Raw genomic sequence first — 25477 nt, forward strand, 5'->3', positions numbered from 1 at the left:
TTATTAGCGAGTTTATCGCATAAATTAGCGATAAGAGCAATCAATTTTTATAAATTATTCTAACATTCGGACGTTACACGTCTCAACCATCGAGTAGTTTGTATGGTTATAAAGGTGCTGAAATTTTGCAAGTTTAAAGATTATATACTTCTAGTTTTATGGGTTCATACGTGTGTTATGTTTTGTAAAGTCATAATTTAACAACTGTTTCAATTTTATGAAGCATTACTTCGTCATCTGAATCACCCGCAAAACGGTAGTTTACGTTATAGATATTTAAAGTTTTACAATTCTTTACACCAGATGGCGACACGAGAATACACGCAACACCGTTTCGGTACGCGTGTGTGATCAAATGTAAACATTGAAAAGCCTGAAGTGAAAGTGTCAACATGACTTATTTTATTAGTAACCATCTCAAACTGTACAGATAAATTACCTCGGTAACGAACAGTCCCATTCTCATTCTGAGGGGTGATACACAACTATTTGTGGAGGTGTAGAACAGTTAAAGCTAATGGCTGCTGAAGATCACCATTTTGAGATGCTTGTCTGAGCCGAAACAGAGATAGATAGAGAGAAATACAATAGAGAAATCGAAACTCCCCGCATGAGATGAATGCTACTTTCCTTACCCTAATCCTAAATCTGCATTTCTGGGCCCTAAATTGTGTCCATTTTGAACTATAATTTTTCCCCTGCATCATCTCTTCTTACTTATTATTTGAACTATATTACTGTAATAGTAAACCGCGTAAGACTAAATTTTTAAAACTAGTTGGACATAGAAGGCAACTGCTCAAGCTAAACCAGCACCGTATAATTCTAAAAGTTTCTTTTTTGTGTGTGTGATTGCATCTTTCTTAATACGAAGCGGGGAATTAGAAGCTTGAAAAATGAGTTTTTTTTTTTTCTTAAGATTCTTTTTCATCCACTATGAGTTTATAAATGAAAAAGAGGTAACCACTAACATAACCCGGCAATCGAACCCGAGTGCGACTTTGAACTGGAGAATAGTTGTTCCTTAACCTGAACGGTCGTGCTACATAGTTCTGTACCACCAGAGACGGTGGACCGGTTGGTAGTGGCTACCCTACACCACGACTTCCGACAAAGATTGGAGGAGGAGTTTCAGGCCACCGTCCTCGGGAGGCACAGGTATACACAATCGCCACAGGAGCGGAGGTTAAGGGCTCGATTCCTGATAACTCCTCCATTCCAAACACAATCTTTGCCTCGACTAATTTCCTGCCATCTTCGATTGTACATGCGTGTAAATCTCTGTACACGTGCCGACGGCAGGGGTAGAAAGGACAATGTTTATGTATAATCATATATATATATATATATACATGTACAGTATGTATAGATATATAAGTGGCATCTACTCCATTCGAGTCGATACCGCGTCGGTATTGCTGCTGCCTTTAAAATTTACACGCGCGCGTGCGTGTTTTGGAATGCTGGTAATGGAACTGTAGCAACCTTGACTGTAGGGTTCTTCAGTTTTAGAACCCATTGTGAGTCTTAGGTTGTGGACAACCTAAAAGCATTTGGGATACAAAATAAAATGTTTCTCCCCATATCGATTTTGGTTCGTTCTCGTTAAATGAAGGAGTACGGCCCATCAGTCAAGGCGCTACAGTGCAAGAGTCAAGAGTTATCGTCCTTCATCTCTTCACCACGATTCGGTTTGTATTCCAACCCGGGATCGAACTGTAGAAGAACGAATACCTGCATTCGAGGAAAAAGCCAAATTACTTTTTCCGCCGTTTTCCGCACATATAAAAAATCGACTTACCATGTCCGTAGGGAGAAGTGTAAAGTCTGCGGGTGGATTAGTGATGACGTAACGCTTGGAAGAAGCTTCGCAAGAGGAACTTGTATCCCTAAACCGGCAGAGACCGATGCAAAGCATTCCGTAACTGCGCAATGCGGAAACGAACAAATCTCCGTAATTGCCACCCTCCTACGAGAAAACATAGAAAAATGAGTTAAATATTTGCAAACTGCATAAATTATTATTAAAAAATTGTCTACTTACCCCAAATTGTGCCAGAGGACCGTCATAAAGTGAAATTTGACCCACTCGACACCTGTCCCGATTCGTAAGCGATTCAGCGGTGCTGTAACCACCTCGAAGACCCGCTCCTTCTGCTAAAATTAATTCTAGCTCCGGCGTAGCACCACCAGTCACTAACGATCGTATTAGAGTCAGTGCGTTAGCGTTAAAATATGTCTGAAACGAGGAGAGAAAAAAAATATATATGTATATATATATTTAGAAGTGCAAGCCAGAATTTTATGATGTTTACTTACTGTGCTCATCAGTGAATCTAAAACACTGACTGCAAACGCAGTTCCGCACGCAAATGGTTGAGTAAGATATAATTCTGTGTCAGGGTCATCGTCATCGTCTTGGTCCAAAAATTGGACATTTGTGTCATTAACTATAAATAAACAGAAAAAATTTGTTGCTTTTTCTTGAAATAAACTATTTTTCAAAATTACTTTTAACTTACTGAGTTCTGTGATAAGCGGAACATTTGTTCCGTAAACCGATCCTCTTCTCTGTAAAACAATAGGACTTCCAAGGGGTGACAAACCATCGGGACCGCTAGGATCTATTATAAAATAAAAATTATATCGAAATAAAGAAACAAAAATTAGATTAAATAACTATCTTACTATTGGTTAGAACGCCGATTGTGTCATCGAACGTCATGGCTTTAATGTTAAGTGAAGCTAAAATGGCTTCTTTGTCAGCCAAAGTAGGATCTTCGCTGCTGGGTATCTTCGCTGACAAGATGACACACATATCACATAAGTTAATATTAACCGCACGTAAATCAGCTCGACTCAAAGGAGATCCCTAAGGAAGCATATTGCGATTAAGTAAGCAGTAATTTACAAATGACATTGGCTTATGCTAAAATAACATACATTAAGTACAGAAATTTTGGGAAGGTTTTGTAACATTTTCCACTCTCGCCTCAGATAGTCGACATTGCCTACAATGACCACATGTTTGAGTTCGTGGTAGTGGAAATTACTTGCACGGAGAGGCATGACGAGGTTCCTTAAACCAATTAAAGGTGAATCGGGATCGGCGAAAAGACACACAACCACGTGTCCGTTCAGAACTGTCATAGCTGCTTGATTTCGATCCTTAAAAATAATAGGAATAAAATAATAATAAAAGGAGATCATTTATTAATTTCTGTACATGAAAAAACGTTAATATTTACTTCACTCACCAAAATAGAATCTTCAATTGCTCTGGCAGGACACCAATGGAACATTCCCGTGGAATCATATTTCATTTCGGTTTTTTCAAAATCGAAATCCTTGGCCTGATCGTCAGCTAGACCGACAGAAAACGATCGATCCTGATTAGCTGGTCCGTTGCTGCCAGTTGGTCTACTAGTAGGCCTAGGATGACATATTTATGCCGTTTAATAAGAGCACTTTATACTCTTTTTTAAATGGCACGTTTAAGGATTTTAATTAGTTAAATAAAAATAAGCAATTTAATATATAAAACATGCCGAGAATGCATTTAGCTTGGAACACTTAAAAATAAAAATAAAAAAAATTTTTAATACTAATTTGATCCAAAAACCCTTTATTCGGACACATTTCGCGTTTTATTGGAATATGCCTCCGAAATTGCATTTCCCCTAAAATACAGATTTTTGGACCATTCAATACATTTAAATTTCCTCTTTGGATGATTTTTTTCTTTTTCTTTTTCTTTTTTTTGTATCAATTCGAGTGTTTTGAAAAGCGTGTGAACTGACGATTTCAATTCTGAACGTGCATTGGCCAATTTCTTTTACATGCATTCCGCATTCCTTCAAGCAATATTCAGCAAATTTCCAAGCTTAGCTTTCTAAAAAAACAACTAACCAAGTAATTAACATTATGTAAACTTTAAATAATTTAAATTTTTTACATTAACGTTAAAATTAAGTGCATATTAACACCTGTAATAATTTCTTTCTTTAAAAATTTAATAAAGCAGAAACATGCTAAACACTGTCGAGCAATAATTACAATCAAAGCATGAATAAATGCGTACCTTGGTGTAAATTCACCCTATAATATTATACCAAAGTACGCATATAGCCAAATAAAAGATATAAATATATATATTAAAAAAATAAAATTTCGCAAGAAGAAGGATGATAGTGATAGAAGAGAAGCATACATGAGCTTTTTTACTTCATAGGCAAGGTGTAAGCCAGCATACATGTTGGAACCAGTTGTCCGTAAGGCTTGTGGTGTGCCCGTAACCGGACTGGAAAAAAAGAACAGGAAGAGGAAGAATACTGTGATGAAACATTGTGCACAACCAGAATGTGTAATGTCAAGAAGAATCTATACATAAAATCCACGGTGAGGTGCACGAAACAGTGGACGAGCTGCATACACGCGTACATATATACATAAATAATATATATATACATATATATATATATATACATAAGTATACATATATATATATATGTATATATCTTACCCCAAATTGTGCCAGAGGACCGTCATAAAGTGAAATTTGACCCACTCGACACCTGTCCCGATTCGTAAGCGATTCAGCGGTGCTGTAACCACCTCGAAGACCCGCTCCTTCTGCTAAAATTAATTCTAGCTCCGGCGTAGCACCACCAGTCACTAACGATCGTATTAGAGTCAGTGCGTTNAATAATTAAATCTAACTAATAAATCTAAGTGCAGAGACATACAAGACGAAATAAGACGTACTGTACAGATGAACATCAATCATGCATATTTATGTAAAAATCCTACCTGGAAAATGTACCGGGAGCGGAATGACCGCCTCCACCCGCTCCACGATTATTCGGAGATGTTAGAGGAGTTGTTGGATTACCATGTGGACGAGTTTTACTACTAGATGTATTTCTTGGACGTCCGCTTGCTCCTCCGTGTCTTATCATACTAGTTTGAGACTGCAAATTGCTGACTATGAAAAAATTTAAAGGAGTATAATTGAATTACAGATAAAAAGTCATTTAATTTTATGCATGTTAATTATAGAAGCACTCACATCCATCTCCGTGCTCTTTAGTCACGTCGGCTGTCGGAATATAATCTACATTTCAGTTCTTAACGTCTCTACGAATCTTTAACTTACAATTAATAATATTTGTATCGAATTACCTCGTAATTTTACTCTTTTGGGGATTTCGGGAGGCGTAAAAGTGGGAAATGTGGAGTTGTTTAGGTTTTCGTCTGTAATAGTCAAAATACAACACAAAATATTCGAAAAGCAGTTTTATAATGAGAGACAAAAGAACAAAGCCTGTGACAACAATGTGCAAAGCCAAGCTTTCTTTACCATGCCGCATGCATTTTACCTTTTGTGAATGTCGATTCCAGTGAATTGGTTTTTCATATAATCATGCAAAAACATTCTAAACATTCTTAACTTTAAAATGAGTAAAATCCAGATTATTCTATTTTTTATAAGTCAATAATATATATTAATTTCAATGTACTGTACAGTATTTAATTACCGGCATGATAGAGAATCTTTGTGTTTAAATTTATCAGAAATAATTTAATGATTAATTTCTCACCTTTGACACTAAAATAGTTTTTAAAGCTAAAACATCAATTCACATACACACTCGAGCAAGTTTAAGTGCAATAATTAACAATTCAACACTCGACATTTCTGTGAAAAATGATACATTAAAGCAATTAAATAGTTTTAGTTTTAGAAAAAAATACCAAAAGCGACATGCGAAGTGATATCAGTTCTGTGTAGAGAAAATTTATAATTATCCGTTTGTACAGAATAGCAGATATCAGCATTTATTGGGATAATCCGCTCTAATGTACTAAACATAGTTAAAATTGACGTGAAGCAGACTATGGCATTCTACAATGTACAAAAGCCACGTATACATTTTGTTTATATATAAACATACAGCCACAACTATGTGTCTAAATGGTATAACACCAAATTTCCATTCAATTTCTACGTACTTGCTCTTCCTACAACTTGGACTGCTCTCACTCCTTTCTTAAATAGTGCGACTGTAATGTTAGCGTAATTATTAGAATGAATCTTAAAAAATACTTAAAAGTAATTCGATAAAAATCTTAGTTATTAATTAATTCCTAAAAATATTCAATACAAAAAACGACACAAAAATGGAGGACAATATATAATACACAGTTCTATATAGTGACCATTTTTTAACATCTCCAATGATGAATATACTAAAATTTATATTTATGATTAATTAATTAGAAATCTTTACTATGTTCCAAGACCCATCTACAGGTCTACGTAATAAAATCACTATACAGTATAAGAAAGGTATTTAACATTTAATGATCATTGAAAAAAGACCAAAATTAGTAATAAATGGTCACTCTAAAGGAGAAGACGACAGAAATTTTCATTCAAGGAATTACATCACAACATTTAAATGTTTAGCAATACATACAACTAACTAATGAATCACAAAGTACAAAAGAAAAAAAGAGAGAACAGTTTCATTTTATAGAAGTACATGCTTCTTCAACTAATTTTCGCCATTATAAATGCATCTAACATAAGTTATGAAAGATTAACATATATTAAAGCCTACGCTCTAATCTTTATATTCTAATATAATAAAAGTACTGATGTGATGAAAGCACACTAGCGTATTTAAAGAATAAATTCTATTGATGTCAAGAGGAGCAAAGAATGAACGAAAGCAGAATAAAGAAGACAAGAAGCCACAGTTCTACATTTCTCACATCACAATTAGCAGATAACTTAGCAGCTATTACCTGGACATCGGACTGCTCCATGTTAGATAAAATAAAAATTATAAAATTAATATAATATGCTTAATATTTTTACTAATGCGGAAGTTGGAAACCGAATTAACTTAAGTTATAATCGAAACATAACCTAATATTTAATCGGGAAATATGAATACACTGAATCGCTGTAGAATAAAAAAACAAATAAAATAAAAAGCTTAGCTACTTACGATTTTTACATTTACATTTCTTAATTAACTTTTCATCTTTAATATCTTCATGACAGTTTTTACAGTAATACCAGGCTCTGGAAATCATATAAAAATATATTACATTTCAGTCACGAAGAGATTTTATCGTCAATATTTCTAATACCTTTTAACCTCGTCAGCCGACTGGGCTATAAAGAACCCCTGTGTATTGGTTTGTATTTTAACTTTCTTTTTAGGATTTATGGCAATTTTTGTGTCGGTATTGTCTTCGTTCGGAACTTCAATTGCTAATAATAACAACTTCAACTTGACGAAGCACAATCTGCCCAGGAAAAAAAGAAAGAAAAAGAAAAATCTAGACAAATAACAGGAAAAAGAAAGGACTCGATGCACTATACATGCACGGAACATACTCTGCAGCCTGGGGAAATGTCATTCCAGTAAAAGAAGGCGATAAGTTTTCTGTATACATTTCCATCCCAGTTCCGCACAAATAATCATTCTGCCAGGCTGGCATATCCGGAGACTAAAATACAAAGGAATAATTTTGTTTTTCTTTTTTTCTTCCTAAATGTGCGAAAATTCTGGCAGTCTGTTGAAATTACGTACCGTTTTGTAAGACCTCATGGCGAATAAATTTGCCATCATTGTGGAAAAGCCAGGAGCTAAACAGCTCTGAGCGATAAAACCGAGTTTTAGTTCCGAAACGCAGATGACGTCATCACCTTGTTTCCAATTCCAACTTGGTATATTTAAGAGATAAGCCTTTTAAGATAGAAAAAATGTTTTTGCATTACAATGTAAAAATATATCCGACAGATATTTTATAATGTTACTAATAAGTACCTTGTTATGATATTGCATGAGCTGAATTATGACTCTTATGTCATCTGAATAATTTTTGATGGATATTACTCTCATGATGTTGGCTGCATCTTCTGCATCCGGGTCCTGACAGTATTTGTTGGCTAATACTAAGCAAGCATCTGCCTCGTGGACCTAAAATGTTGCCAAAATATAAGTGTTTAATAAAATTCCCCTTTTAATAGTTATTTTTAAAACTAATTCTAACACCAGACGCATCGGACTTTTTATAAACTGTTCACGTATGTTGCATGCGATTTGTAAGTTGCGTGTTAGCTAACAATACAAAGTAATTTATATTAAATGGTTAACATTTAATTATATCTTATAGAATAGAATAAAAAAGTTCTATATGGACGTTCGCATGTGTTCACGAATAATAACGGTTTCCGATACAGAGGTTACAATACCCTGTAGGATACCTGCGTGATCACGAGCAAATATGTTTTAGTGACTATGATAACTATATAATGGGAATGAATAATGGAACAAAGTTTACACGATACGTTATTCAATTAAAAGGAAAAAAACAATTTTAACGCGAAATAAATAATATTAATAATTTTAAATTTTTATCGTATTTTGAGTTAAAATTTGAAATTTAGTTATACATTGATTACTATAAAAAAACTTAAATTCATTACTCTTCAACGGAACTTTTTACTCAAGAAAAAAAAATCAGATATACAAGTACTCCTAGATAATCTCAATTTTATATTTAATAAAAATTTAACTAAAAATATATTTAAAATATGAGAAAATTTTTCTCTAACATAAAACATAAATCAAATTTACTGTTAAATATTCAGGAATAAAATCTCATTTAACTTTTAGCTAATTATGAAAAACTTTAAACAAATGAATAATCCAAGTTATTGTAAACACCATATATATATTTTATTTTTTAAATAAATAATTCCCTCGGTCTAAAACGAATTTTATTAATATCACAAAGTTTATAGCAATATATATATATCACCATCATTCTACCGTGTCCTCCGAGCTATTATTAAATTTTTACTGTGCAATCTTTCTATGTGTTGCGGAAGTAGTATTAAAAAGTACCTTGACTCTCTGGAGATCGATTGGATTCATCACACTCCCCTGAAAAAATTCTACCGTGGTGAAATGTCGCTTGATCAAACCCTCGAGTTCCAAATCTGGAGGCTTCCTACAATATGAAAATGACAAGATTATTTTGTTAAAGCAGCCGTTTTTTACGTAAACGTTAAAGTGATATTCGCACCTGTGCAAGAAGACCACTTCAACATCCACATCCTCACGGTCTTCATGGAGGAAATCCTTCAGGAAATGGGATACCGATTCGTACGTAATATGTCCACAGACCACGATATGCCTAAATACGAATGTTCGTTAATGTCGACGCAGGCCCCATTACACGTACACAACTGACACTGTATTTAAGCACACATCAAGCCAAGACTCGGAAAAATAGAAAGGAAGAGAAAGAGTACAGAAACAACTAAGTTTTAAATATTTGAAATACGAAATCTCAACTTACTTTCTTCCTCTTTCTGACTTGAAGGTACCACCATATTTAGGTCGGGAACCAATCAGGTCTATGATTTCTGGTATGCAGCTAGCAAACACGGCCTAGCAGATTACGTGCAACAATGCAGATGTGCCACGTAGATGCAGTGTAGAAGTGCAGGCAATACAGAAAGAAGAGAGAAAACAACAACAACAGATAGTAAACAGAGTGAAAAGTAAAAAAAAATAATAATTAAAACAACAATGCTAGCTATGTGACGATATTCCGACCCTATGAAAATGTGGTACGCTTTTTTATTCCCTTTGCATTAAAATTTTTAGCCCTTCTGTAATGTGTTATGCACTAGACAGTGCACTTACCAGTCCGGAAAGAATGGGAAAGACTGGGAAACAGGAAGGTTAAAGATACAGAAAAAGTACCAGAGAAAGAGGTGATAGGTGACAAGAGATAACACGATCACATTAATACAAACATGCCCACGTAACGTGCTGAACATCGACCAGCTAAAAGTGTACGGACCACAGCTATACCTTTTGCCATGTTCCCTTCTATATTCACCACCGTACTTGGGTCTAGTTCCAACTAACTCTAGGATCTCGGGTATGCAACTTGCAAAGACGGCCTACAAATGAATAAAGAAAAAAAGCAGGGGAAAAAGAAAAAAAAAAGATCATTGGATTCTGCCATACAGCCATCACTTAAAGACGGCTAAGCAATTTTTAAATACTCAAAAAATCTACTAAAACTATTACAATAATCATGCATATTGTTTTCTCTCTCTCTCTCTCTCTCTCTCTCTCTCTCTCTTTTAATTCTCTATGTAACGTATTATAAAGCTATTTTTAACATTCCCTAAGCAGGAAACAAGCTTTTTTATTATACTATTAAAAACGGTAAAGCTCTTGTTTGGATAAAAACTATTTTGTAACTACAAAAAAATTTTCTGCATCAGAAATTGTCGGATATGATTAAATCATACACACAAAACAACATATCTACAAGGAGGATAGCTTAGTAATGAATTTACGAATTATCAGGCATGTTCTCATACTTAAAATGCTTGGTATGGTGAAAACAATTCAACTGCCCAGTAAATAAAAGATGGTGAAAAGGGGCTCTTTCATTCCAGGTTAGCCGAGCAGGATATAAAGGAAATAAAACATAAGGGGTAGATAAAAGGATAGGACTGGTAATGTAATTTTAAAAATATTTCGATTTAATAAGTGTTAACAAACCGTCTAATTTCCATTTGTCCATTTCTTGTTCCCCTTTCTTCAATGTTAACATTTTACTAGAACAATTTAAAGAATTAAATTCAGTTATGGTCTTTTATAAGTTATTCCTGCTCTGCAGGAAAAAGCATAACCTAAATTTGGAGATCTATAAATAGGGATAGTTTCCTTATACGAGAGAATACTGAAAAATTTTTCTTTTTTTCAAAGTGTATAATTTTTAGACGTACAATTTAAATCAGCTATTCGTATTAATTAAACGTGTATTTACGACGGAAGATCGTTAGCTTATTACTGAAGGACCCAGGTGTACTTCAACACATCCTATATCGATCCCTATCGGAGCAGTAATGTCGTCTGAAGGGCAATCTGAACGGAAAATCGGTAGTGGAATGTCACGAAACTGCCTTGTTGACAATTTCTGAACATTATCGTAAGTAGAACAATCTCTGAAATTATAGTAAACATTCTAAAATTCTGATGAAAATTTTGAGCAATTAATTAATAGCTTCAGAACTTGGGAAAACCAATACTAACAATTATAATCAGGGCTTTCTTGACTAGAAAAAGAGGGAAGGAATTCAAGAAATAAATTATAATAAAATTCTGAATTCTAAAAAATAACAAAATATGCAAGAGGAAAAACGTTTCAAGCTAAAATATAGGCCTACTACAATACTATGAATTGAAGTTTTTGACTTCAAAAACTGCAATTTTTAACATATTTCCTTAAACTTGCATTATAAATTTTCACTGAATAAGACTTCTAAAACCGACTAACCAAATAACCAAATTAATAATTTTCGTGTAAATTACTTAGGCCTAACACTAAGTTGTTTTAGGATGATAAAATTGCTTTTTTTTGTTTGTTTGTTTTTATCACCTCCCTTAAAAGAGCATTCTGAGATAATTCATTTTGATAAAAACCCATCGCTAATAAAATCCGCTATAATTATTCGATTATATCATTATAAATTCTATTCAGTTTATAATATAGTTAATACACATAAACCTTAACTAATGATTTCTCCATTAATAGCTACATTTAAAAATAAATTTATGCTTCTAGTTAAATTAAATTCTTGCTTACCAAGCCCACAAGGATAAAGAAGACTATGAACGCTCTTCCGAGGGTCGTCTTGCAGCAAATGTCACCATAACCTACCGTGGACATAGTGACAATAAGGAAATAAACACATTCCCAGTAAGTTAAGCTTTGAGGATTAGCAAAATCCAGTGGATCTCCTGAGTTTTCTAACTAAAAACATAATCGAGATTCTGATTAATATTGTTCATTTTAAATTTTTTGAATAAGATTTATTAGATTTACTATTTTGTCGATTATATCTATTATAATAATAAGACTCACTAGGTGGATAATACCCGCTGCTGTCAGCCAGACACTGATCACAATGGACACCAATTGGGCTAGGCGTATAGAACTGCTAGTCTTGAGCACGTTCAGATATTGCAAGATATCGGGCACAGACATTAACCGCAAAGCACGCAGAAACCGTAAACCTTATAAGATAACACCGTAAATGAAGTAATTTCAGATAATGAGAATGTAATAAATAAATAAATAAAACACAAAATTACCAATCCATGTACGGTCAAGATATATGGAGACAAAGGACGGTGGAATGGTAAAATAATCGACGAAAGAATAAAGTTCCAGCATGAACCATAACTTGTCACTGGCAGCTATAAACTGTAAGTAAAACTATATAAGAAAACAAAATCGTTTCGTCAACATTCTAATAATGTTTTCAAATCTACTAACACGTATAAAAAAGTACACCATAAAAAATATATTCAGAGCAAGGTCTATTTGCTGTGTTGTGTTTGTTGCCCAGGACTGACACATCTCGACGCCATCCCTGCGTTTACAAAGTACAGAAACATGTTAACATCATCAAAAACTACTTTCTGATCTCTTAAGAAATTAAAGATTTATCCAAACTGCATAGACAAAGGTCACTCACCCTTTCGTAGAATGTCCGGTACTGATGCAATGAAAGCAAGTATAAAATAGTCAATTTTGCATAAAAATTCATTATATTTTATTTCAATTTAGTTAATTTCAAAAATTAAAAAAAAAAGTAAAATATATATCTTTTGAGCTATGACGTCAGGATCAACATGGAGTTCTGATCCAGTAATCAATACGCGGCGACGATGCTAAGAAAGGTTAAAATCGATCTCAGCTACGTCATGTAGGAATAATTCTCATTACATATAAACACATAGGTCTATATATGTACTGTACAGTACATGCATTGTTTTTATAGCTTCGAAATTTTATAAAGAAAGATTACTTTTTTAATGAAATCTATAGGCCTATAATAAATGCCTTTCAGATTATATTACTTAGATGGGGCGATGATTCCCTATGTTAGTAAAGAAAATTACACATTGGTAATTAGACAAAACATTACTTACCGGGAAGCATCGATGAAGTAGATTATTAATGAAGATATACTGAGGAGGAATACCAATACTACCTAAAAATAGAAAGAAATCGATAAAAAAAAAGAGGAAAACATTTTTATGATATTATTTCAATCAAAAAATATCGAGTAAATCGATCAAAATTCAAAAATCAATTTGCTTTAATATTATTTTCGTTTGAGTGATAAGCAATTCTAATTTTAAAGAACAATTCTAATTCTAATTTTTATTTTACTTTACTTTTTTTTTAATTCATACAACAGACGTTAATTACGGACGAAAATTATATGATGTAGATTCTTCAAGTACATCAATTACATTTAAAATTTAACATGTCAAATCTAATATTAATCAAATCAATTTAATCGACAAACATAAAACTAAATAGAGCATCTCGTGTTTTTTAATAGCTCTTCTTCATTATAATTCAGTAAATTAGCCTGCATTGACACTAATCATGGAAATCGCATAGGATTTGAATAAATGCATAACAAACGCATTTAACAAGCATTAACACAATATAATGCTAGACATTATCGGAAACGAAGACTATCTCTTCATTTTTTTCTCTCAATAAAAATAAGTTAATAATCCGAAAATAAAAAGCCAGGCAACAAAATTGAGGATATTTTATCCCAAATGAATTATTCAAAATGTCAATCTTATTTCTGCATCCGTTGGTGGATTATGTAAAAGTGGGTGTGTGCACCCATCAATCATTCGGTTTTCCTCCTTAGATATTCAACTTCTGTCACTTCGATATGTTAAGAATGTCGCTTAAATAAAATATTTGATCCTTCCCCTAGATATATGTTTAAAAGCTATAAAACTCCAAGACTTCATTAATGAATTAGCATAAAGTACTATATAAAAGCAGTTATAAATTTCGTTTTCACGTTTTTCTCTGTTTCCACCCATCTTTGCGGTCTTTAAACTGAATTATTTTAATTAAAGAAAATATTTAATAATGGTTTTAATAACATACCAAGGACAAATTACTTCAAACAAAATACCTGGAAAATTTAGATCAAGAATAGATCGATAAATCGAACAACCTTTCTAAGAGAACATCGATAATTACGTCACAAGTACTACCAAACGCCAATTTTTATTGGAAAGAACTATTTAACGTAGTTTATATTGTTCGTATTTTTGTTGGCTAGATCTATATATCATTTAACTGAATTTATCTTTACAATAAATTATTTAACTCAAGCTCTGTGTTCATAAAAGAAAGATTATTTATAGTTTTTTAAGCTATAAAATATGTAATCTTTACATTCCATATCCACAAATATTTCTGTCCGTTTTGTGTTTTCTCCTTCTTTTTTTTATATAGCTGCTGCGCCATTTTTATATTTGGATAAAAATCTTTTTATTTTTGTTTAAATCGAAAAACTTTTGTTGACATTTAAATAACCTTGAAAACTAACTTTCTGGATAAAAATTTGGAAAATTTCCCATCATTGATGAACTAGAACAAAAGATGTAATAAAATTTAACATTTCGAATAACAAACATTGATATATATCTTTTTACGTTTATTTAAACATATATTTTAGGTTTTTGTAGGTGTATTCGTTTGTATTAAATAATGTTCCGGTATTACTTAGTATAAAGATCAGTGATGCATCAAAATAATTTCTTTTAAAAAACCAGACATCTTTCTTAAGGGAATTGGAGTCGATTGTGTAAATAAAAGAATTGAGAAAGAAGCAGGTACAGGTGTATCACTAGGTAATCCTTCACTGTCAAGACGAAAGTGTTTCGGTACAGTTAGTCGAAAATATGCAACAACCACTCTATTATACACGAGAATGTACAAGTTTTGAAGTATATAATAAAACGGAATGGCATAGTGTCTTATATTAATCTATGTTAAGGCCAAAAGTCAGTTTACAGAAGTGCTATTGAAGATAATCCGTGTCTTATTTAAATCTCCTATTTGAAGTATTTGAAGTCGCATTATGTACGAGTTCGACTTGAGCGGTAATCTTCTACAATACATCACTCAAATTTCTACCCGAAATCACATTCCTCATATAGAATAAAATTCGAAGAAAACATATTTGTAAAAAGATACGTCTGCAATAACAAAAAGAAAATAAAAAATAAACTTCTACCAAGTTGTTTCTGACAAGCAAACTAATTGATTAGAAAAATTGCATAAAATATTACCTGCAATGTCTCGTGTATAATTCAATAATTGAACTGCTTAATGATAAAAGTTATTTTTTTAGCATATTTTTTGTAGATATTAATTATTCTTTGTGGTTGTTTTGCGTTAATTAAAATATTTCTTTTACAGTATTATTCATTGATATTAAACTTTCAGCAAAAATTAACTATCAAATAATTTATCTAGCTGAAATATAATTTCAAAACTATGCAAATGTTCTAGAAAGTTTCTAAAAATTAGAATTTCATCTACATACATGAATCTACGATTTAAAATAATAAATCTAGTAAATGTCAGGAATGGAAATAAAAAAAGCAGATTTTCCAAGTATAAATTGCAAATACGACTTTAGTCATGATTGATCAGTAAGTTCCATAAATCTATTTTTTCCTAGTGAATGACCATCTCGGGTTTTTATTCTAGAACCATTTCAGACGAAAGTTTGGATAGTAAGAGGTAGATACATCCATTTATCATTCCAAAACTAATTTTATACTATGAAATATGTTAGGGTTACAATTTGTTATAACCAATACATATATATATATATATATATAGCCTATACACATACATATTCTTTGCTTCGTTTTAAAGCCAGCTGCTTTACGAGTTAAGATTTACTATTACTAGCAACCAAAAATAAAACTTTCCACTTTGCTTTAAAAAAAAATATAAGCCTATAAATTTTGCTTCTAAAAAACAAATTTCGATAAAACTTACGTAATGGCAATTTTGGAAGCAAAATTAACGAAAAATAGCTTCTTCAATTATTATTCCCGTACCGTATTTTGAACTAAATTGTCATGGGAGAAATAATTCGAAATTTTCTACAAAGCGCAACATACAGTATTATAAAACTTTTTCAGTATCACGCAATTCTATCGTTTTCCTACCTGACAAAATGATATTTTCTTATTTATTTTTTGAAGAAGATTGTATAGAAAAGAAAAATTAGCCTAAATCATCCGGAATATCGTAAAACTAAAAAATAAAACGAAAACTATACATTTTTTAGTATTACAATTTTACGTATAAATATTTTTAAATTGCAAACGGATACGTTTTCAACGAATTTTTAAAAGGAAACATATCTCGATTTTTTAATATAATTTTGTGTAAATATTGAAACTATATTATTGAAGATAATAGATAATTAGAAATTTATTCTATTTGTCTCCTTATCGCTTCTAACGTGTTTAGAATAAAGAGGAAAATTTTAACATTAGGGAATGACATTTGGCATTCCGAATGATCTCTCTTTGGTATTAATATCGTAAAATTGTTCCTGTGTCCTTTAATATTTTTTAGAATAGCCAGCCCAAAACATCCGCACTGTGCGTGTGTTTTTGAAAAGAAATGTAGATTAGTGTAAAAACATATTCATTTAATAATTATAAAATCATTTTCCATATTAATCCTATCTGTATGCGTCTTGTTAAGAGAGATAACAGCTGTGTCTCGACGTTACACGCATTTACCCAACTTATTAACAAAACCTTTCAATCAATCATAATAAGTAGCACATCTGCCGAAGACGTTCATCTATTTTTATTCCAGATAATGTTCAAAAAGAAATTTTCTAAATTTAAACTGTTGAATATAAAAAGAGATAGATCATAAGAACAAATTTTGAACGATTAGAAAGAAGCAATTCACTCTAAAATTACCGATTGCGAAACTAGTATCTAGACAAGATAATCGTAGCATTTAATTATCGATCGTTTGATAAATAGATGTTTATTTAATGTTTGTTAGGAGGAAGTGCAGCATCTCCTTTATGTAAAAGTATTGCCCAATTTTATCGATCGAAGAAATTACTGCGAAGTCGCATGCTCACGTGAATAGAAAATCGCAGCTGAATTCCGTCTTTTGTACATATTGATTGAAAGAAGTCGAGACGATCGTTTGTCGCTCCTACAACTCATAAATGAATCCAAATTAATTTTTCGCTTAATAACTAACCGCCATTATGGAAAACTATTCAAAATGTAAAAAATCAATCTTATAAAATCATCTACGCTTTTATGACGTAACATTTACGTCGATCAGCTGTTCGATCAAGCTCGATAAACCGTTTTCATTACTTCATCAAGATATGGAGAGCATGGTCGGTTAACGTTATCTACATGTCGGCTCTGATGTCGCTAAGTGGATCAGTAAAGCAAATGGAATGGAACGTGACCATTTTGATTTACTATATAACCTGTTGCGGTAATCTGTACTTTAACAGATAATAGAGATAAAACGCAGTATGCGGTATCATCGATATTTTTAAATCCTTGATAAACTCGATCAGAGTTTAAAAATGGAATAAGAATCCTTTTTCCGTGTTGAACGTCAAGTACTTATAAGTCAGACAAACAGAAGTATGTCGTCATGGTAACAGGAAGATTCATATAACAATTGAATAATGTCTACAGCATGGAGATGTCTCTAGTAACGCTTAATTTTTAATAAACTCTTTTAAGTTATTCGATGAACGTTAGGATATAAAATATAAACAGTATACTTAATATTTATATCTCCACGTTTAAATGGTATATTTTTGAGCCTCTTCAAACGCTTTCAAGTGGTTCAAAAACATACTATATTAATATTTTACAAAATAAATTGAAACTACGCCTTGTGTTGAAAAATTAAACAGTTCTTATGATAAACGAGAGGATTACAGAAGTTCTAGGCACGCAAACTACCTATCTGTTGCAGTTAGGAATTATATATAGATCCGGTTATTTTTTATGATATCCCTTCTAATGCTACCGTACGAGTTATTAATCGAGGTAGATATTAAAACAAAAAATATATTAATATTTGATGAAGATTTAAAAAAAGATGGAAAATGGCACTTACTAGTATTCTACCAGTAGTTGATTGGCCAGAGATCAATTCACCAGCCCAATCTTTAGCTTCGGTCATAAATCCGATTTCTGTTTCTCCGGGTGTTTTATTAGCTCCTTTTAAGTCACGTTCTTGTTTTTGTTTGGCCTGAGTTGGCTTTTCCTTCCGACAACAGAGGAAGGCGAATGCCCTCCATAAAAGAATAATGAACAGACCTGCAAGGAAAGTGAATATACTTGACAGCAAAAAGCACCACCATTTTCTAACTTTCATACACTCTTGATGAGGAGTTAGGGTTGTCGTCGTTCCGAATCCATCCACGTCGACTTCTGTTTCTCCAGCCGCCATGACACTGCTTTCAGCTGCCGTTCTTTATATAGATTAAGCTTGCGAGATGAGAGTTCATAGTCTCGGATATCTGGAGTGTTCGCCGTATAGCTGGCGACCAGAACACGTTTAACTGTTGATTTTTACATGTTCGATGTGGTGGGGAGTTTTAAATGATCATCTGCGTCATCCATGTCGGTGCTGGTCATATCGCTGTCTGTAGAAAGCGAAGAGCTGAGATTGTCAGAAACCATTTTTAAAAGTCTTGTTTGTACTATCACTGCGATGACGACTGAGTAGCCAGTTCAGTTGCTACTCCAGCGCCGCACAGGAATGAACACCACGCATGTGCTATGACATATGCGCTATCCTCATTCTGACACTGCAATGATAAACACAAATAATTCAACTGTTGTAATCATTAAAGTAACGGTTTCCTCTCTAGCCAAAAATTATTCATAACCTACATCCCTATCGCACTTGTAAAACTGCTGTTAAACTACTGCTCTTATTTAACAACTTATTAATAACTATATTATCCTAACCGTGAATTTTATGTATACTTGATAAACTGTAAACAAAGAAAACAGCATTGTTATTTGGTCAATGACCCGGAAGATTGTCCATTCCGACGCCTATATATTACATATGCCTGACTTAAATTTATTCTAATAAAAATGAATTAATGTCTTCGAGATAAGGGTAATTATTGCTCAAAACATTTTACGATTAAGTTGAAGAGTCTGTCCGTCCATCGCCTGTTACTTCGCTATATCTGAGATCCGAGTTTGCTTTTTAAATAAAATACTACCAAATGTATTTATTCCCATGGGTTGCACACACACCTGGCGTAGGTAAAGCTGTCATGGATAATACAGTTAAATTTAGTGTTTCTTTAAACTGAATTTCTTTTAGATAAATGACTTTAAGTCCGACTGGATAAAACGGAATAATGCTCTTTTCTATTTAAAAAAAACTTTTTAACTTATTTAATTGATTTGTTATGTTTTTAGTATTCTTTTTTAAATATTTTAATATTTTTCAAAGAAATAAAAGTTTTTGCAGATAAAAATAAACGAAACTTCACTTCACAGCTTATATATCGTAAGGAAAAATCACATTTACAGGATTAAGTTTGCAGACAATTCTGTCATCAAACATTTAGTAAAGTTCATTTTTTAATCGAAATTATAAAACTTTAATTAAATACGTTTTATTTATATAATAATATTTGATATATAGTAACATCTGAATTTTAATTTAACTTATTTTTAATCAAACATTTATTAAAATAAAACGACATATTTAATAAATAATAAAAATTAACTTAATAATTAAAAATATAAAAGCATTTTTTAATACTTTACGAATAATAAATTTTACCTTGAATCATAATTTTGATCTATCGAAACATCGTGCCTCTCTGTCTATATTTTAAATCATTATCATGATGTTATGAGCATTTTTTAATACTGCCGCTTATTAATCATCTGTAAGTAAATGTTAATTAATTAAGAGAAGACGAATAATTGCTTTAATTTAATATATTACATATATATAATTTTAAAAATGTATTAATTGTAACAAGATCTAAAAATAACTGCCTATAGTTTGTATTATTGAGACATATCAAACTAAAATAATTCTCTCTAAAATTATTTGGAAATTTATCCAATTTATTTTTAGAAAAATATTATTTATTTTCCTTTATTTATAACCAACAATCTGCATAAATTTTCTATTTTTAATTTTAAATTAAGTAATTCAGTTCTAAGCAGCTTAATTTTTTCTCCCTACTATTTAAATTATTATTACACGTATAATTACTTTGATGTTTAAAGACTGAAGTGTCAGATATTAAAATATAATGCTGCCATCTATTGAGATACAACTCTTCTAAAAAGTTTATTTTATTTTTTTAAAAATAACATCTAAAATAATTAAAATAAAAATTTTAAGTTAATAATTAAAATCAATATTTGTAAATTACTTATTTATATTTGTATTTTGTTTCATTATAAATAAGCACAAGATAATAATTAAATATAAAATGTTATTTTTTAAAAAAAAACTGAATTTTAAAACAGAATTTAAAAATTCAATATTTTAATTTTTTTTCAAATTTATTCGAGTTATAATTTTAAAATATAACTTAATTTTAAATGATTTATGATATACGTTTTAAAAATTTACATTTACTTTTTACTCTTTACTTTATATATATATATATATTTATTTATTTATTTTTAAAAAGGTAAGTGCAAATTTTTAAAATGTATAACATATATATGTATATTTATATTTAGAATATAGGCCTACATATATATTTTAAATTTATTTTATGTTGTAAAAACAAATAAATTAAATATAATATTAAATTGATGTTATTTATGAAAACCGAGAAAATTGGATAATTAGAAGTGATTCAGACGTAAAAATTTATCTTACAGATTCTTATTAAACCGTGGATTTTTCTTATTAAAAGTATAATATAATATAACTGTTGTGACATTAGTTATTAAATTATTAAAATCCTATTAACTTTGAAAATAATTATGATTAATATAACCATAATTTAACAATTTTGATATAAATATCGTAATGTTAAAAGTCGAAAATGATCGTTCAAAACTATTTACGACTTTTTAAAATGATTGATTAAGTTAATTATAACAATATTAGTATAGTTAAATATAATATTTTAATAATAATAATAATAAACATTTTCATTTTTCTCCCTCAACAGATGGCAATGCCTTCGAATATATCTAGCAAACTCTACTCAATCACGTTAGAAAAAGGCAGAGAACGAATGACCCAACATCGTAACTGAGGGCATAAAAATAAGTAAAATCTATCAAATTTACAAATGGTATAGAGATTTTTCATTTTCGAAATAATTATTTTATAGGATTATAATGAATTATAGGTCTGGTTATTGTCTCAATTTTTTCATCTGCTCTTTAATTTGGAGTAATTCGTTTTTATCAGGTGAATGATATTTTATTAAATAAACTTTTAACATCAAGTAAGTTAATTGTTTTAAAAATTAAAATATTTCTTTACTTTTAAAGTTTTATTTAAATTTAAAATAATAAATGTGTTTTTTAACGTATTTATAAAACAAATATAAATAAGCTTATGTTTTTATGATTTATTTCTCTTGAAGAGTTTTATTGATTTGCTTGCATTCAATCTCTTAGGAAATGAAAGAAAATAGCTTTTGAATCACATGCCGATACTGAATTTGAGATATTTTCTATCAGCAACTAAAAAAGAAAAAAATGATATTGATACCGTTGATATCTTTCTGAAGTTTAATCAATAAATTAAAGAAAAACGAAACACGATGTAATTAATAGAAAAATCTAACTTTTACAAATAGTTCCAGTTATAAAATTCCAAGCAACAAGTTTCGATAAAAGTTTTGAATGATTTTAGTCCATTACAGTCAATGTTAAGATTTTCATTTAAGAAACTGGAGGAAAATAGAAACTGGAGGATTTTCCTCCAGTTTCAATTCCTTGTGATGGTTTCTCTATATAAAAGTAGAATAATTCTGATTTTAAATCCTAATATTTATTTAATAATAGCTTATTTTACTTTATTTATTCAGTAAAGTAATTAATTATTGATTTAAAAAATCTCATGTTTCCTAAATCGCTTATAAATAAAACTAATCTTATAATTTTTTAATATATTGATTAAATTGATAGATTAAACATTCAAAATACATTTCTTCGTCTTTGATAAAATATCTAGGAATGACTTCATTTATTATTCACATATAACGATATATAAAATACAGTGCAAAAATGTGTTAAATATTGTTAAATTTATTTCTTCAAAGTTATTTTTTAGTAAGTTCTTTTCGAAGTATAATTTTTACACTTGACATTTAATTTTGGATAGTATTTGTTGTGTCAAATTTTATTACTTTTCATCTAGTTCTAACCATAGAATGTGTGCAATGTCTGTCTGAAGTGGATAGTAATTGCATCAACAATCCTCCGCCTTCAATTCCTTGTAATGGTACAGATATGAAATATTGTATTACATTAGAAGTTAAAACTTTCAATGGTGAGTATGGCATGTTATAATAAATGTATATGTTTGTTTATATAAACATTGGCGTATCTAACTATCATCGTAAAGAGGCTTCGGGAATAATTTGTGCATGAATTGAATTTTTGTAGATAAATCTTTTCATTTCAGAAAGAATGAGTGGTTTTCTTTTTGTTATATTTTTGTTGAATATATAATATATTCAACAAAAATGTAACAAGTTTTATTTATTTATATATTCTTTTTTAATTTTTGGTTAAGGAGGATTATATGCTCTCGCTGTCTTCTGAATACACATATGTATTAACACATAGATAATAGATACATATATAAATATACAAGTATCAGAGTTCTCAACTGCCCAGTTTTTGCGCGGACAATTAGTTTTTGAGGATACTGTCGACATGTCCACTATCTTCGTTATGTATCTGCTTTTTTCGTCAATGCTTCAAATTATCAATCTTTAAAAGTGTCGTTTCGGATGTCTGGATAGTCGAGCAATTAAGTTGTCAGCCTACCGCTTTGGGAGACACGGGATCGATCCGGACGGGTCGAAAAACCCCAAGAATTTTTGGGGTGGTCCGTCCAGATATGTCCGGCCCCGTTTTTCACGACTCAGCTGCCCCATTATGAGCCTGGCCGTACCTGCAGCCAGGTTTATCCCGCGGCCTTGATGAGCAGGATGAAAAGAGTAAAAAAGCGTTGTTTCGTATTATATAGTAGTGCCTCGTACTTCGAATTTAATTCATTCCAAAAGGCCGTCTGAAGCAATTTTTCTATTAGAAATAATGGAATGAGAATTAATCCATTCCCAGACCCTAAACAATATTCCTTTCGATAAACTTAAAACGCCAAATACACATAATTTAAGGTAAAAAAATAACACAATTAAATGCCTAATAATAAATTCAAACACGAAAACAATAAATAAAATACGTAAATAATGTATTAATAAAATGAAAATTACATTTACTGATTGCACACAGTCGAGTTCGGCATCTTAAACATGGCCGCCATGTTCACCACATGTGTACCGCTTTCATGCTTTGCGAGAAGTTCCTTTTTCATCATCTTAGTTTCATCTATTAAGAGAAAGGCCTTTTTCAAGCCTTCCTCTTAATAGTTAAACTTCGTTGCTTCCACGCACTTCTCGGATGCCATGATTAATAAGTAAAGGTGATGTTGGGTTGAACAAAGTTTTTGCATGTTTTTAAGTTGTCGTTACGTAACATATGTGCCGGATCGTTAAAAATGTATATCCGCGGATACGGATACAGATACGGATCATTAGTGTCTAGATCCGCGGATACGGATACGGATCTCAATGTAACTTTCGTACTCAGTCGGCGCCGGTGCGTGTGACCTTGGACCGATAGTTGACGCTTTGTGTTGATAACGGGACGTGTTTTGACTTGCACTGCTCGTGTTTTTGTTTATAGTTTAGTGCAGTGTTTCTCAACCCCTAACGAATCGTCGCCCCCTTTAATGTAGTATCGCCCCCTTCAATAAAACCGTTACGTAGTATCGCCCCCTTCACTTCAAAATTCCGATGCCGAGGGCCAAGGCTAACGCCAAATTCGTACTGAATTGAATAGACTAGTGACTAGTATAATGTTATTTGTTTAATTATTATACGATATAACGAATAAAATATCTAATTATTCTTAGTATAATGTTTTACTATATCGCCCAGAAAATTGTTTTTCGCCCCCCAAATATAAATTGCTACAAATCGCCCCCTCAACATGGAAAAACGCCCACATGGGGGCGATATCGCCCCCATTGAGAAAAACTGGTTTAGTGTGACACGGGATAGCACATATTACGTTTGTGTTTTTGGAGAGTGTTGAGTTAAATTAAAATAAAAACAACGCCGACAAAAAAGTTTAGTAGTGTAATATGGAAATATTTTACGATAGTAAATGATTTTTGCATAATAAAATTTTTGCAATATGAATGTGCCAAATATGTGATTTTAAGAAATAAAAAGTGATTTGAATTGAAGTTATTAGTATTTTATTGCTACCTATCTATAAAATTTCATATAAGTAATGAAATTCATTAAGATAAAAGATCTGTTAAAGATCCGCTAAAAAGTAACGGATAGGGATACGGATTTTTTTTTTCCCTCAGATATCCGCGGATACGGATACGGATATCCGGCACATCACTAGACTAACATATATGGGTGATTTAATTATAACAGTTGTGAATATCAACACATTATTACTAATTTGAGATTATATCCTTTGTTCAGAAGCTTATTTTACTCTTCGAGTGCAATTTTCATTCCGCATGTACTTCGAACTCCGAAGCGAATTTTTTCGAATTTAGCGTTCGAACTCTGAAATGTTCGAAGTTAGAGTCGTTCGAAGTACGAGGTACAATTGTATTTTGTTTTAATAATAAAAATTTTTTCAAAATTTTTGAGACATTGGGCGATTTATTTCGAAAATTACAATAGCTTTTTCGTTGTACATTGAATTATTTGTTTTAAAATGTTTAAGGGCCGTATTCAAAACCAAGGATCAGAGCTGGGGTTAGAATTACAATTCACTTTATTTTAAGTACGTGAACACTTATTGGTTAACTTCTAACTCTACTTCTTAATCCTCGGTTGTGAATGTGGCCGTAAGAGCTTGAAACATGCAAAAGTTTCGTTATAAATTATACAAAATATATATAATAGATGCTCACCATTCAGTTCCTTATGTGGAAATCTATACCTTAAAAATTCTGTAACATTTTTTCCTATAATTAAATTAATGCTTTTATGTATTATAATGACATTGTTAATAAACTCATCTACTAACTTGTTTTTGCTTATTGGGCTGCAATTTGAAAAAACTGTAGACATAAATTTCCACTGTCGTCCGTCTGTCAGTCCTTCATTAATCTCGAGAACGGAGTTAGATAGATGAAAATCTTGATCAGATATGGTAAGATTAGGTCCCCCCTATTAACTATATACGAACTTCCGCTTTACACAGGAAGTCACATTATTTCAATT

General features: G+C 31.3%; 2 protein-coding genes across 2 annotated transcripts in view; one reads left to right on the plus strand and one right to left on the minus strand.

Annotated features, from left to right (window-relative positions):
* LOC111633310 (calcium-activated potassium channel slowpoke-like) overlaps positions 1-25477 on the minus strand; it is a 26544-nt gene continuing 1067 nt past the window's right edge. The window contains exons 2-31 of the mRNA XM_023377856.1: positions 19786-19892; positions 18088-18784; positions 13050-13111; positions 12593-12613; positions 12391-12487; positions 12207-12318; positions 11977-12128; positions 11698-11865; positions 9385-9476; positions 9109-9219; positions 8928-9033; positions 7845-7997; positions 7608-7763; positions 7412-7524; positions 7162-7320; positions 7017-7093; positions 6811-6825; positions 6013-6063; positions 5182-5253; positions 5069-5098; positions 4810-4984; positions 4211-4300; positions 3258-3432; positions 2944-3168; positions 2689-2872; positions 2523-2624; positions 2320-2450; positions 2045-2239; positions 1802-1969; positions 1-1734 (exon numbers count right to left, since the gene is read on the minus strand). Coding sequence (XP_023233624.1) covers positions 1654-1734; positions 1802-1969; positions 2045-2239; positions 2320-2450; positions 2523-2624; positions 2689-2872; positions 2944-3168; positions 3258-3432; positions 4211-4300; positions 4810-4984; positions 5069-5098; positions 5182-5253; positions 6013-6063; positions 6811-6825; positions 7017-7093; positions 7162-7320; positions 7412-7524; positions 7608-7763; positions 7845-7997; positions 8928-9033; positions 9109-9219; positions 9385-9476; positions 11698-11865; positions 11977-12128; positions 12207-12318; positions 12391-12487; positions 12593-12613; positions 13050-13111; positions 18088-18423 — 3609 coding nt within the window. The 5' untranslated portion in view covers positions 18424-18784; positions 19786-19892 and the 3' untranslated portion in view covers positions 1-1653. The remainder of the gene's footprint in view (positions 1735-1801; positions 1970-2044; positions 2240-2319; positions 2451-2522; positions 2625-2688; positions 2873-2943; positions 3169-3257; positions 3433-4210; positions 4301-4809; positions 4985-5068; positions 5099-5181; positions 5254-6012; positions 6064-6810; positions 6826-7016; positions 7094-7161; positions 7321-7411; positions 7525-7607; positions 7764-7844; positions 7998-8927; positions 9034-9108; positions 9220-9384; positions 9477-11697; positions 11866-11976; positions 12129-12206; positions 12319-12390; positions 12488-12592; positions 12614-13049; positions 13112-18087; positions 18785-19785; positions 19893-25477) is intronic.
* The window catches only part of LOC111632937, a 26622-nt gene continuing 23587 nt past the window's right edge, over positions 22443-25477 (plus strand). Inside the window, exon 1 of the mRNA XM_023377457.1 lies at positions 22443-22482. Within this exon, the coding sequence (XP_023233225.1) occupies positions 22443-22482 (40 nt within the window). The remainder of the gene's footprint in view (positions 22483-25477) is intronic.

The sequence above is a fragment of the Centruroides sculpturatus genome, unplaced genomic scaffold (assembly GCF_000671375.1).
Source record: "Centruroides sculpturatus isolate CEXI.00-Female unplaced genomic scaffold, Cexi_2.0 scaffold110, whole genome shotgun sequence".
Lineage (NCBI taxonomy): Eukaryota > Metazoa > Arthropoda > Arachnida > Scorpiones > Buthidae > Centruroides > Centruroides sculpturatus.